We start from the raw sequence: 14,130 nt of genomic DNA on the forward strand, positions 1-14,130 counted from the left end.
GTAATTTATTTAAAATTACAGAGTAAGCTAATAAAAGATTTTAATGTAAGTAGGAAAATAATTTAAAAGCTTAGTTAATATTTTAGGTGTTTATTCTCCTTGGAATAGGATAGGTTTCAATGCCAGAAACTGTATTTTTTGTCTCACAATTGACACAGGACAGTTTCTCTTCAAGCTAAAATCTAAACTGAAAGTTTATTGGCTGGGAATGTAAATCCTTTCCATATAGTTTGATTCATTTTTCTAGTTAGTAAGATAAAACAAAAGTGTATTCTTTAAAAATAAAAACCCTATTAATGTTTTAGGTTGCACGTGAATAGATAAGGGCATTTATGTAGAATTAATACCAACATATTATTAGCCTTTGCATGTAGATTCTCAGTTTCTTCTGTTTTTCTGTCTTATTATTTGAATATATATGCCTTTGGCTCATGGCCAGTCATTCTGAGATGTCCAGATTGCTCTGTTACTGGTGGAGCGAAGCTGGCAGAGGGCATACCCGAGCTGTCTGATGCATTACAAAAGCCTTCAGTTGAACATGTCTGGTGTACCACCCTGTGGCAAAATTCTGCTATTACATATGGCAGAAGTAAAAATAGGATTTGCATTTTTTCGGCTTGAGAGCTAGGAAACATGTGCGTTAGAGACAAAAACATATGCAGATCTGCAAAGAACTTAAAAGCAGGCTTCATCACAGCAATTTCTTATAAATATATTTGATAGGTGGTAATATTTTATACAGAAAGCTTTGTCTTTTTTGATTTCCCGTACTTTATTTTCAACTGTCTTCCGATACAGAGCTTGATTTTCCCAGTGCATTCCCCTCATGGGATGGTGGTACTATGGTGGTGGTGTTGGCTTCTCTACAATGGTATTTGGTTCTTGTCCAACAGAAATATATGTCGCAGTTCAGACAGTACGGGATCATTTCCTGCTCTTGGGTTTCCTTCTCCAGAGGAAACTACACTGAAAGGAGATCTCTTTCCAGTAATATTCATATCCCAAATGGTCACGCATTAATAAGATTGTAGCTTTGGGGATTCTGAAAGCAATGCGTTGGCATCCTACCACACAAAGTTGTTATTAACTACTACCCGTGTGCCCGAACTGATAAACTTTTGTATTTGGTGATATAAGAAACACAATGATAATTGTTCAAACTAATTTAAATAAAGTAAGAACATGTTCATGTCAACAAACAATAGCAGTTTCACAAAGAAAAGAAAGCATTAGAATAAAATATTGGAGATTAAACCACTGGAATATTTAACTTTAATATTAAAGTGACTTAAGGTATCTTCAGTAAACAAAAGCATGTAGCTACTTTTTAGTACTGTCATTTCCTTTTCATGCTATTTCCCCTAAAATAGGAGTACTAACATCTATATGTGAAAGTACTGTGTACAATACAGTATCTGAAATAATTTTGGTCAGCCTATCTGTGCACAAAAAACCACGGAACACAACTTAGTTCTATTTAATTTCAGTGCACTTAAAAGTAATATTTTTTTTATATCCATGTGCTTTTTGTCCTGTTGCAAGTATTCTTGATATTATTCTTGATTTTCACTAAGGTTAAACATCAGTATAATCTGTAGATTGGCTTTAGTAGATTACAGAAACTACAGCAGATGGATGGACAGATGTCATAGCAATATAATTTGGCTTCCTATCTTACTTTGATTGTTGATCACAACATGCGACTGCCTCTCAGCGCAGCCTTTTGCAGGTGTATAGTTTTGACTGGATGGCTAGAAACAATGCACAAGAGTAAATTCATCAAAAAGTGATAAGAAAAAGTAGGCATGCAAAGAGAGATTTATCAAAGTGACATTTCTGAGGAGAAAATGTATTTAAATTAGAGTATGCATGTGTAGATGTCCACACTGTGCATGCACACACACCTGCATACACACAGATACATTAAATAAAGAAATAGAGCTTTCATTCCTTGCCTTATCTCTGGATGCTTTAAAATTTAAAAAAAAGGAAAATACAGGTGATATGATAGATGGTATGAGGAGTTATGTGTTCACAATATTATAGTAATTCCATCTCTGACTTAAGTTAACTAATTGATGTTAAAGTTCTAGTACCTTTACAGTGTGGCTTAGGATCTCAGTCCTGAAATAATACCAGTGTAGAAATTGGGAGGAATCATTTCAACGTTTCTTCATGTATTATCTAGTAACTAATTACATATCAAGAATTATTTCCATCAGCTTGACGGAAAGGTTCCTCGTGATTCACCGAGGCTGCAATTTTGGGCCCAGATGGACTGAGGTAGCTGCCACAGAAAACGCAAACGGTGCTTGGCTGAGTATCTGCCTATGGATAAAGCAAAACCTAAAAGTTTGAATTTGTATCAGTAGCTATCAATGTACTTCCATACTCACACAATTTATAGGAGTAAAATCATATCGGAGTGTTTTCAGGGCAGGATCTTGTTCCTCTGCTTATACTGGTAAATAAAACAGGGTCAGAGAACAAACCTGAATACTTGATGACTGATGATCCAGATTGTTCCCATAATTCCTGGCATGGCTCTGGACTGCATCTTCTGTAACTTTCTGGGCAAAGTTTTTTGTGTAATTTCAGAGACAGCAGACACAGAGGGTGATTTCATGCTTTAAAAATGGCTCTCTGGGCTGCAACACAGTCCCCATATTATTGCCGACACTTTGAAACTGAAAAAGCAGGAAAAAATTAGTAATTCTGTCTTTAGGAGTTTAGAGGCACCGCAAGGAGTCCAGAGGAAACAAGATCCTGTTTTATTTATTAAAATGCATGCAGTAAGCATCTGTACTTACCAAGCATCATGTTAAAAACAACACAAACTTGACTGCAAAACTTATGAGGAAAAACACTGAAATTCGAATGCCTAGTCCATACTTCTTTCACTTTAAATAAGCTGTGAATTGAAGAATAGCATCTATTTGAAAAAATCAGTTTCTACCCATAAATATCCAGCTGAGTGTTTCTGAGGGTAGAAACAGGTGTAGGAAAGTTTCTGGAAGAGTAGGTGCCTCAGTCTCATCAGCAATTTAGGTAGTTCCAGCCCAAGTGAAAATTAAGGTCCTGAATTTCCTCTCATATCGGTACTACTCTGTGCATCCTTGGTGATAGGCACAGAGCTGATTGAGGTAGTGTGTGTGTATATATATATATATACACACATAGGAAAGAAGAGTATCCAGCCCTGGAGATTTTAATCAGAAACAAATTGAAGAAAAAAAAAAATGGAGAGGGGAGCTGAAGCCTTCAGTATTTTTTTGGTTTTTGGTTCGTTTGGGTGTTTTGTTAGGTTGGTTTTTAGCACAGAAGCAGCAAGGGGTTTTAATTGTCAGGTTTATAAAAATATTGAAGAAAGAATGTAGAAAATATTTTTTATCAATCTCTGAATTATATCTTAGTGTTTATTTCTTGCTAATAACTCTACTGCATGCACTTCTTTGCTGCCACAAAAAAATTGTCAGTAATGTTTTATAACGGTTTTCTGCTATTTTTCTTTTCAATACTATGCTTCCAACACTGAAGTGGTAGTAAAGTTATCATTCCCTGCCATGGAGACTCTGATTCTTTTAATGAATAGCATATTCTGAGCTAAGCTTATGGTCTATTAGCATTTAATCTAATAATTAAGAAGCTGAACAAGAGAAAAAAAGACATTCTGCCAACACTTATGTGATAACAGTTAGCAGTGTAGATCTCAAAGATGGATGAGACACATACCCCTTTGGAACTAGTTGGTCCAAAGCAAAAAAAGTAAAAGGGGCAAAAATTAACATATACTTTTATCCAGAATGTTCTTTTGAGAGTTGCATAACTGGTGTAAGCCCCACTGCCTCTCCTTGTGCAGATTACCATTTTACTGACCAGGCCTGGCAAATTAACAATCCATTCTGGACAGCTAAAGTAACTGCAGGATGGAAACAATTCCATTAAACAACTGAAACAATCTCCAGGTCTAAGAAAGTCAAAGCAACACCTTCTTATTTCATCTTGAAAACTGGTTTTTCCTCCTGTCTGGAAAACAAAGTTCTCTGTTAATGTATGCCACCAAGCATAATGACAGGGTAATAAGGCATTGCCACAAAGAATTACAAGACAGACATCAGTAAGGGAAGAGGGAACTCCTTGTACTGTCAAAGGTCTAGTAAATGTACTACTAGATGCCTTCTGTCCAGCCAAGACCAACAGAACATAGACATTTACAGACCTGAGAGCGGCGCTGAGTCAAGTGGAAGAGATGTTGAGTTGAATGGATGATTCACATGGCAAAATCCAGCTTGCCATCCTCGGACAGGAACACAATATTGACAAAATATTATTCAACCTTCTTAACATAGCAATTATTTAATAATGGTTTAACAACAAAAGGTTTTCCTAACAATACTTGTACCAGCAGACTCACTTCAAGCGAGTAAAGTGAACATACTTGTATTTTTTATTTTGGTAATAAGTAGTGCCTCTGATCTTTGGTTACAGCTCTCAGGACAGTGCTAAATCTTCTTTGATCAAATCATCCCTGCTTCCTGCCAGTTTTGTGGTTTGTTTTTTGGGGTTTTGTTTTGGTTTGTTTTTTTGTTGTTTTTTTTTTTCTTTTTTTTTCTCTGTGATACCTTTGTATTTAGAAAGCCTGTGACTTGGAGCTCCCCATACTAAAAGGAGCTAGTTGACATGAGGGGGTTTTCTCATTGCCCTAGAGCTTTTAAGTCATTTGATCTTCTGTTCAGTCTCCTTGGCCTGTTCTTGGAACATCTGTTTCCAAAATAACTGGCACAGTATGGTTTAGGAGGATTGAGTATCTAATCACATCATGTCTGTTAACCATGATGTTAAATACTCACAGGTCATCTCTGATTAAATTAAGATGGTTCCTTCTCTTCTTTTTCTGTAATTTTCTAAAAGACTGAATAATTATAGAAAGCCAGCAAACAGTACTAGTGCTGATTCTGACAACTTTCTTTTACATTATCATAAGATAATTTATTAGCAACAGACCTCTAGGGTTGTTGAATGCTGTTCATCCTATAACGTCTGATTTTGCTCAGTTTATGAAAACCCTGGATACTTTTAATATGTCTTTTTTAATAGACAATATAAAATACCTTTTTTTTTCTCTTACATTAGCATGTGACTTAAACTTTTATGCTGGACTTCTTTAATTACCAAAATTGTGGTTACCTTGATAAAGAACTTGGGAGCTTTTCATGCACAGACTAGGCAGCTAGATACAGGAATGAATTGTGATCCCCTGCTTCCAACCCCCCCCCCCCAAAAAAAAAAAAAAAAAAAAAAAAAAACAAAAAACCAAAACCCAACAAAACCAAACAATCAAAAAACAAATCACCTGCCACTGAAAACTCTTTGACTTCAAATCTCTTATCAGGCTGATGAGAATTAAGTATGTGATCTGCTTCACAGAAAAAATTTAGGTTTAGAATATATAATATATATATTTAGAAATCATTATTACTTGCATAGTTAGAAATCATCAAACCTATAAATGTATTCTTCTAACCTGTTATATCTAATGACTTCCACACCATTTTTAGTATTAGTAATCCTTTTTTTCCACCATCAAACTGTTTTCTCAAATTTGTATTGGCAAAGTCTGGAATTATTAATGAACATACCATCCATCATTTTTGCCTCCAATATGCTCACAGAATTAGTGGAACATTTTGTCCTTCCATGGACCGCGTAGGGTGGAAGTCTTGAGGAGCTTACCTATCTTTAACAGTATACAAGATACGCAATGGAAATGGTTTTGACAAACTGCCATAAGTATTGACGCTTAAAAAAAATATTCTAACAGTTACAATACTGATCAAACATAGTATCGGTAGTATCAGTCCTTGAAAATATTATTGCATGTGGGACCACAATACACCTTTGCTGTAGATAAGTGTCTCTATTATACTGCAGCAAACTGAAGCATAGAGCAGGTTCCTGCAGGTGTTCTCTGCTGTCGTCTCTTTCTGCTTGTTGCTGATTTGGCCTGTTATTGGGCAGGTAACTGGTATTTTTTTCAGTGAGTCGAGGAGCCCTCAGGATTGTATCTTTTTCTAAGAAAGATTCTGTAGCATCCTGTTTAGACCTCATCATCTACCACTTCAGTTTCTAAGATTGAGAGTTTTGGGGTGGGTTAAAGAATGTTGGAGACACATGGAAGAAGTTAGAAAATCTCTAGTGAATTAGTGGTAGGTAAACAAGTAGATATGCATAAAATGGGGCACATTCAGATACTACGTTTTGCCATCCAGGTAGCGGTTTTACTTATGCAGTTAGTTTTGGATGTTACTGGGGAGCCTACTGAAATTCCTGGGGGTCTGCCCACTGACTGTTGGCTTGAGGTAAAAGATGTTGCTCATTCAACTGCTGCTTCCACTGCGATGTGCCGCTGTCGATGAGTCCGAGAGCCCTTTCCGAAGGCTGTGGGGGTGAACTGGCCGCAATGCTCCATCGTCCTGCAAAAAAAGGACTTCCTAATACGTTTCAGAAACAGATGTGTCCTTTGCTTTCTAGGAACTGCTGGGCCTCCCTGTGAGCAGAAATGCAGTTTTTCTGCTACCTTTCTCGTTACCAGCCTGGAGGCTGGGAAAAGAAGACTTGCGGCTGGTTGCTCTGGGGTCTAACCAACTGTGACCGCTCTGTGCCAGAGCCTCTTGCTGGGAGGGTTTCCTGTAATGTCTGAAAGTGACAGTTACTTGCTTGTCTCAGGGGTTTTAAGATCTTACCCTCAATATGCCAAGTCCAGTCTCGATCCTTTTGTTGAGGCTGTCATAATGTTCGTACGCGCGGTTTTGATTCTATCATACCGCGGTCATTGTGGTCACGAAACAATCTGCGCTCCGTCCAAACCACGCTGGGGATATTTACCTGTTTCAGGTGGCTTTTTTGCTAACTGGATGATAATTGTAACTGTGATAGTAGCAGCACTGATAGGTTTACACATGAAGTATCCTAAGGTAATTATCTAGGTGGATGATAGTCAGACATGACCCTTTAATAGGCTGTGAGGTTTACCTGAATATCTTTTACTGTCTTTGACCTGTTTTGAGTAGTACAGGCGTAGTCTTGCAAGGATTTCTTTACATGTGATTTTACCTACCTGCTTGAAGACGCATACATGAATAGCTGGTTCATTAAAGAGCATTTTAGTTTCTTTAAAAAGCACCAGAATATGCCACTTCAAAAAACAAACAAACAACAACAAAAAAAAACCAAAACAAAAAAACCTCAAACCTAACAAAAACCCCAAACCTAACTTTGCTTATGTTTCCCAGCAATAATAGTGATATGTAACATGCAATATTTCTGTCATACGGAGTGAATATACATTTATCATCTTCTCTTTGAGCAGTTTCAGTAAATACAATATAATTCTTTAATAACTGGTTTTCTCCTTTATATTTTCAGAGGCAACAATTTTAAGCTATGATGGAAGTATGTTTATGAAAATACAGCTCCCTGTTGTGATGCATACAGAGGCCGAAGATGTTTCTTTACGGTTCAGGTCTCAGCGAGCTTACGGCATTTTAATGGCAACTACTTCTAGGGAATCTGCAGATACCCTTCGTTTAGAGTTGGATGCAGGACGAGTTAAACTAACGGTCAACCTAGGTAACAAACCTTTCCTCCAAGAAATTAACATTTTCTTTACATTTTTCTTTTTGCTTGCAAACATTTACGAAACAGCCTGTTTTAACATCAAAAGTAAACTGAAATGATATATAAACACATGTCAATGCAACATTTGCGTATGTACATACACACACAAATACATGCCCATTATTATACTTTATTTTGTTTTCTTTTGCATTTTTGTATTCTTTATATAGTCTTAACATAATCCATCACAGTATTTTTGTACTGTTGTGTATTCTAAAAAGAGAAGACTAGTTCATCAGTGGTATTTTGGGGCTAAATTGTTGTTCTTCGTTGTGGAAGATTGGTCTCCCTCCACAACTTCTTCATAGCAGCAATTCCACAATTTAAATGTGGAAGCAGAAACAATGTGTATGTAGGTCAGTTCAGTTTTACCTCCACCAATTAATGTACAACATGCAAATGTATCAAAGAATTTCTAGTTTTAACACTGAAAATGTTGCAGTTAGATATTCCCACTGATGGATTTCGTGGTCTCCTTTTTTTAGGTGTCAAATCTATAGTAAATCCATCTCCTCTTTTTTAAACAATTCTGTAGTGGTATTTTTGTAGTATCGAACGATAACACAACCCTTCAATGCCCAAAGACTGCGGCCCTCAGCAAACAGCCGTGTGAACACAGGATGCACAAGCCCTTTTACAGAAAAAAAAATTGGTTTCCTGGTTTGAAATATGATGGACAAAATGTTAGGTTATGGGTTTCTCTAGTTTAAAAAAAAAGTAAATAAATACAGGTGCTTCTGCCGTGCTTATGAATAAGTCAGGACCTGAAAGAGAACAGAAGTACGCTTAGGAAAATGCACATTCAGTGCAGTCATTCCTATTCAGTGGAATGCTATTTTTAAAGGGAATTAAGTATTTTATTGTTTTAATCACTGATAAAATGATTTCCAGAAAGCATGGGGGGGGGGGAAATAATCACCTAACCCCCCTGCTTCCTAAAAGTGCTGCTGACTGACATGCTGTCCTGGTGTTTAGGTTTCGGCAGGGCGAAGGAGAAGCGAAGGGTTTCCTTGTTTGCTCTTCTCCGCCAGTCCCCTCTAGTGCCGAGCCGGGACCCCTGAGGGCTGTGGGCCCCCCCCAGCGCCCAGCGGTGGCGCGGAGCCCCCCCCTCCTCTGGAGCCCTTTCTGTAAAAGGGGATGTGCGGGTGCTGGTCCTTGGCTGTTTGCAACCACTTTTCTGATGCGGTTGACGACACATGACAAACTCAGCTATATGGAAACAAAATCTAGGTTTGATGGTATATATGTTCCTCAAAGGTATAAACCAGGAGTAGTTGTACAAACCAGGTAGCGTGGTGTAGAATTTTTTTTTTTTAATGGTAAAAATGCAGGTAGCCTAACAGTAGTCCTGCTACAGATCACATCTTTCTCTTTATATACAAAACACCACCCTCTGTCAGTTTTTGCCTACTTCTACAGTTCAAGAAAGTAAATAAATCCATGCCCTAGCAATATTCTTTCTTCCTCCAACACTCCTTTTTTTTTTTTTTTTTTCGTCAGGCAAGGAAATAATCTGAAAATAGACAGGATTATCTAATTATAAGCATTTATAAATATATGGTTATTTTCTCTATATTAATATAGCTTTAAATGCAGTCACTGTTCATTTCTTAAGTCTATGCATTGAGAAAATGTAAACCCACAAAACCTTATTTATAGGCCTGGGTAATGAGCTTCGTGTTTTAATACTTAGTTTTGGGAGATCAGCCTTTGAGGTATACTATACACAAGTCGTCCAAGATGTCTGATTGTGGCCTGGCTTGCTCTATGACCCATTGTGACGGAGCACTTTCTAATTGCATTGAGAGAAATTACCTGTTCTTTCACAGATGGGGAGAAAGTTGCAGCCTGCCTCAGTTAAGCATCTTTGACATTTAATCCTGATTTTTCACTTAGATTTGTCACCATGTAGCTTTGTTTGAAATTGGCCATTTTTACCCTATTTGTCGTTTCTATTTATAAAGATTTATCGCAGTATATCTGGGTTATAACAGTATGTAAAGACTGATGATATGGAGTGGCCATATTTGCATGTGTCTGTCCCCGGAAGGGTGGACTGTGATTTTATTGGATGTCTGCAGCTATTACCTTGAAGGATAAATTTTCATTTTTCATCTATTCTTCCCCATCTAGACTGTATCAGGATTAACTGTAATTCCAGTAAGTGCCTATTCAAACTTTTTAAAATGTTATTCCACCATTATAAAATATGCAAACTAGATGAAAAAGATTGCGGACAGCTTGCAAGCGCTTGATAATTTATTAATGAAATGTGATGATTAGTTATTGTTGTGTAAAAAGTCATCATATACTCTAGTGTGCGTTTTTGTCTTTCCTATAGGATATAACTTTTAACTAGAATGTTAAAAAAGGAAGTATTCTACAGGTTGTAAACATACATAGAGGAAATGGTACCTGTAGTACTGTATTATTCTAGATGGGCTATTTTACTTACAGTAGCCACAGAATTTTTGAACCAGTATTTCTGATAAGCTGTCACATATTTTGCCCTGCGTTTTCCTAGTTTTCTTGACATTTTGCCTCCAACTTGTGGTGAGACTGCTGGAACATAATTGTCCGTAGTACAAGATTTTCTATTTTATAATCCTCCTAGACAATTAACTGTATTTACTGGCTGCTTATAACACAATTGGTTTTGCTAAATCTTTGTTTTATGGAAATGTAATACATTACATTTTAAGTACAATATAAGAAATTATCAAGTCTGAGAATAACCATATTTCTATGATGATTTTTTACACTCTAATCATGTAAGGAACCTTAAATTGAACAATTTTTCTCTGTGATATGCATGTTTATGAAACAGAGGGAAACATTTGCCAGATGAATGGACTAAATTTTAACTTCTCTGATATTATTTGGATTAAGAGACTATATTCTGAAAGGAGAAAAAGGACTGTGATTTTATTTTGAGTCTATGGAATTCCTGAATGGTGTCAACAAAATTATTGATAGTAAGTATGGTAGATTTGAGTTTCGGGTTGTTTTTTCTTTCCCTTCCTAACAGGTTTTGCAGGCCAGAGGACTGGCTTTATGCAGATAGAAACAAAGCTAAACAACAAACTGCATAGGCAGAATTTGTAGTTGTTAATAGTTTCCCAAAAGACATTAACATAATATGCCATAATAGTTTTAAAGTCCACAGAGCAAAATAGGGAAGTGCAGTTATTTATAATGTGTCATCTGCTAATAGATTTTTTTTTTTCAATGAATAACTTTACAACAAAAATACAGCATATGGAATAAAAAGCAAAATTTTCTTGGGGCAGGTTTTTAATCTAAACCATACTTAAAACCAGACAGGCTTTTCAATACAGTAAAGGAAATGCTTGTAGGTACCAAGGCGTAAAGATAGCTTTCTTATATTAAATAAATAAATAAAATTGTTCAGTTATCAAAACAAATGTTTCCACTTGACAAAAATGTCCTTTCTCTGTTGCCAAAATGCATGAGGTCATGAAAAATCTCAGAAACATTTTGCTGATCTGTCACAGGACACTATTTTTTCCCCTGACAAAGTCCCAATTAAAAAAAGATTTCCAAGTATAAGACAAGCAGCTTTTTGAGCAGAAAAGTAATGAGTTTGCTGCTGGTAAATTCCTTTTTTCCCTAGGAAAAGCAACATTGCTTTTTTCTTAACTTCCTTAATAAAATTAGAAAACCTCTCTGAAAAAGGAATTACTAGCATAGAAAAAGAAAAAGAGTAATAAAGCCACAATACAACAGGTGTTTTGGGTTTTTTAATCTATTTTTGGACAAAATGAGGTGTCATAAAAATAAATTAAAATAATTTCTAGTTTCTATTCTGAAGCAAGTTTTGGATCAAAAGACAACCTGCAAATGCAGAGTAAGTAATAAGCCTCCAATTAGAGGATTGTAAACAGGAGAAATATATGTACTGAATTGAATTAGCAGTTACAAGTTCTTGGTCTCGTACAGAAGCAGCATAACCTCTGTACAAAATATCCTTGGTATCAAATACTCATAAGTTATTTTTCTTTACAGTTTGTTTATAGCATTTTTGTTATTAGAAATGAACTTTCATGATTAGTTCCACCTCCCTTTGGTGTTTGTGTACTGAACAGGTTTTTGTGAGCTTTCAGTATGGTAAGTACTACAATGCTTTCTTACCAGCACTCGCTGTAGTTTTTCAACAAGCAGATAACGTTTCATGAGCAATTTCTGTTTTAATTTTTAGATTATGAAGAATTATTGCTCTAAGCAGTCCTTAGAAAATGCTTGCTTATTAGACAATGTAATGGATTTTAGTGGAACACAATTCATTTCAAAGCAACAGCATCCAGAACTTGAGTCTTAATTGGCTAAACACTGTAATAGTTCAGTGCCTATCTTTTTGGGTCTGCTGAGAGCTGGATGTATATCAGTCCTGATTTCATGTTGATAGAAGTAAGTCTGGGTTTCATGTTTGAGAAACTTTTTTCAGCTTTTTCCCATTTCTGTTGCTTAGAAATTAGTCGTCTGAATATAATTTCACTGTTGGGACTGAAATACTATTTATTATAGCTAGACTAGTAACACAGTTAAGGTCAGGAGGAAGCTATCTGGTTTGAATTTGGAGAGAGAGCTTTAAAAAAAATTTAGACTCAAACATAAATAAAAATTGGTGTTTTGCTTGAGAGAAGAAAAGGAAAATGAGTGTAAGCACCTTCTTTCCTACAGTGAATTACAAACCTAGTGAATAAAATATTGCACCTCCTCCTCCTATTTTTACCTGAGTGCAGCCTAAAACCTGTCTTCTACTCACTGCAGATCAAATGACTAACTGTTGGCTGGTCAGAGCTGAAATTTTGGTAGCAATTTGGTCTACGCTTTGTCATGCCTTCACCTTTAGCCAATGTCTTGTGTTGCAGAAGAGGTGGCATTTTGTGGTCTTCCTTGTTTGAAATACAGACTTTTTTAAAATTTTCAAATGTTAATCAGATGTCAGGTTGTTACTGAGCTTGTGTCTCATTAAAAATATTATGGAGACTGTTCACTTCATGCCATTTTTATGGAACTGCGTGGCATACTGAAGTCAAACTATTCTTATTTTGTGCTAGGTTAGAAGATTGGTATCTCTGTAAAACCTTACACAACTAGAAATTCTGTCTCATGTCAATCAGAAAATACCATTGCTGAAATGTTGGTTTTGTACATCCTTAAATTGCTTCACTGTGTTCTTCAGACCTGCAAGTTTACAAAACAAAATTGTCTGTCAGGCAGTGAAATAAATGGTCCTTTTAAACTGCAGTTACATATAGGTCAATGTTGAGGCTGACATCAGGAGAAAGGGGAAAACTTCTGTTATGAACAGAAATGGCTACTGTGGTTTCAGTATTAGTTTTCATAGACTGCAGAATTCATTTAAAAATAAGACTGAGGTGAACAATGTTGGTTCAAATAACATGAATGTGCAGCATTTCTTGGCACTAGTTGTTCTGTAAAAAGAACTGAAGTTGGTTGCTATACAGCTCTAATACATTATATACAGAATTTATAAACTAATCCTTAAAAATTGCCAAAGGAGAAACACTAAAAAAATAAAATAAATCCATTTCTCCCTTTCAGAGAGGGAAGTAATTGTTACCTTTTAATTGCAGACTATAAAGCATAAATTATAAACATTGGTGAATCCTATTGAATTGAATGGGATTTTTCCCTAGTATTTCTTGAAGACAGAACTTAATCCCATAAAATTTACATGACAGATCAATAACAGTTTTTGAATGGCTTGTGAACAAATACAGGCGTGCTGTATTTCTGTATTTTTCACTGCTGCAATGTTAAGGGCTACTATCTTGACTAAATTTAAATTCCCTTTTTTTCCCAGCTTTAATGCTTCCAGAACACTAGCATCTGAAAAATTCCAGGCACCTCTAACTCTAGAGGCTGCTTTTTTATATGCTATATGGTATTTTCACAGGCTTGTGCAGTCTTACATGTTATTTCATCTTTTGTGGATTTTTTTGCGTTGCTATCATTTCTGACAATAAATTGTCTACGTTTTTATATGAGTCAGCAGAGTAGGGCCATAGATTTTTTTATTAATTGATACATTATACAAATAATAATGTTAACTGATAAATAGCTGGCTCTCATTTCTGACTCTGATACTTTTGTTCAATATGAAAAGAGACAGGATAGTACTTTTTTGAATGCTGCTGTGAAAGATTGCTCCACTAGCGGCACACGTTGGTGCGGGAGTGATTTAGGTCAGTTCTCTGGTACAGTTTTGCTTCTGTAGGCAATAATTTATATAGTAATCCCACTGAATTAAGTTATACTCAAATATAGGACTGTCATAAGAAATTAATAAGAATAGTGGAATGTTAGGAAGCAGGGAGCACTGTGGCAGGATACATGTATACTATTCCCCAGGGAATGTATCAACCAGCTTTGCTAGCTGGGTGTCCACCTTTCCAATTTAGGAAC

The 14,130-nt window shown here is 36.0% G+C and overlaps 1 protein-coding gene across 3 annotated transcripts in view; it reads left to right on the top strand.

Annotated features, from left to right (window-relative positions):
- The window catches only part of NRXN1 (neurexin 1), a 718,668-nt gene that overhangs the window by 306,715 nt on the left and 397,823 nt on the right, over positions 1–14,130 (top strand). The window contains exons 10-11 of one of the 3 annotated variants that reach the window (XM_075042422.1): positions 7,426–7,629; positions 9,811–9,837. In XM_075042422.1, the coding sequence (XP_074898523.1) occupies positions 7,426–7,629; positions 9,811–9,837 (231 nt within the window). Of the gene's footprint in view, positions 1–7,425; positions 7,630–9,810; positions 9,838–10,573; positions 10,653–14,130 lie in introns of those variants that run through there. The other 2 variants (XM_075042423.1, XM_075042424.1) reach the window with 2 other exon arrangements.

Source organism: Buteo buteo, chromosome 12 (assembly GCF_964188355.1).
Source record: "Buteo buteo chromosome 12, bButBut1.hap1.1, whole genome shotgun sequence".
NCBI lineage: Eukaryota > Metazoa > Chordata > Aves > Accipitriformes > Accipitridae > Buteo > Buteo buteo.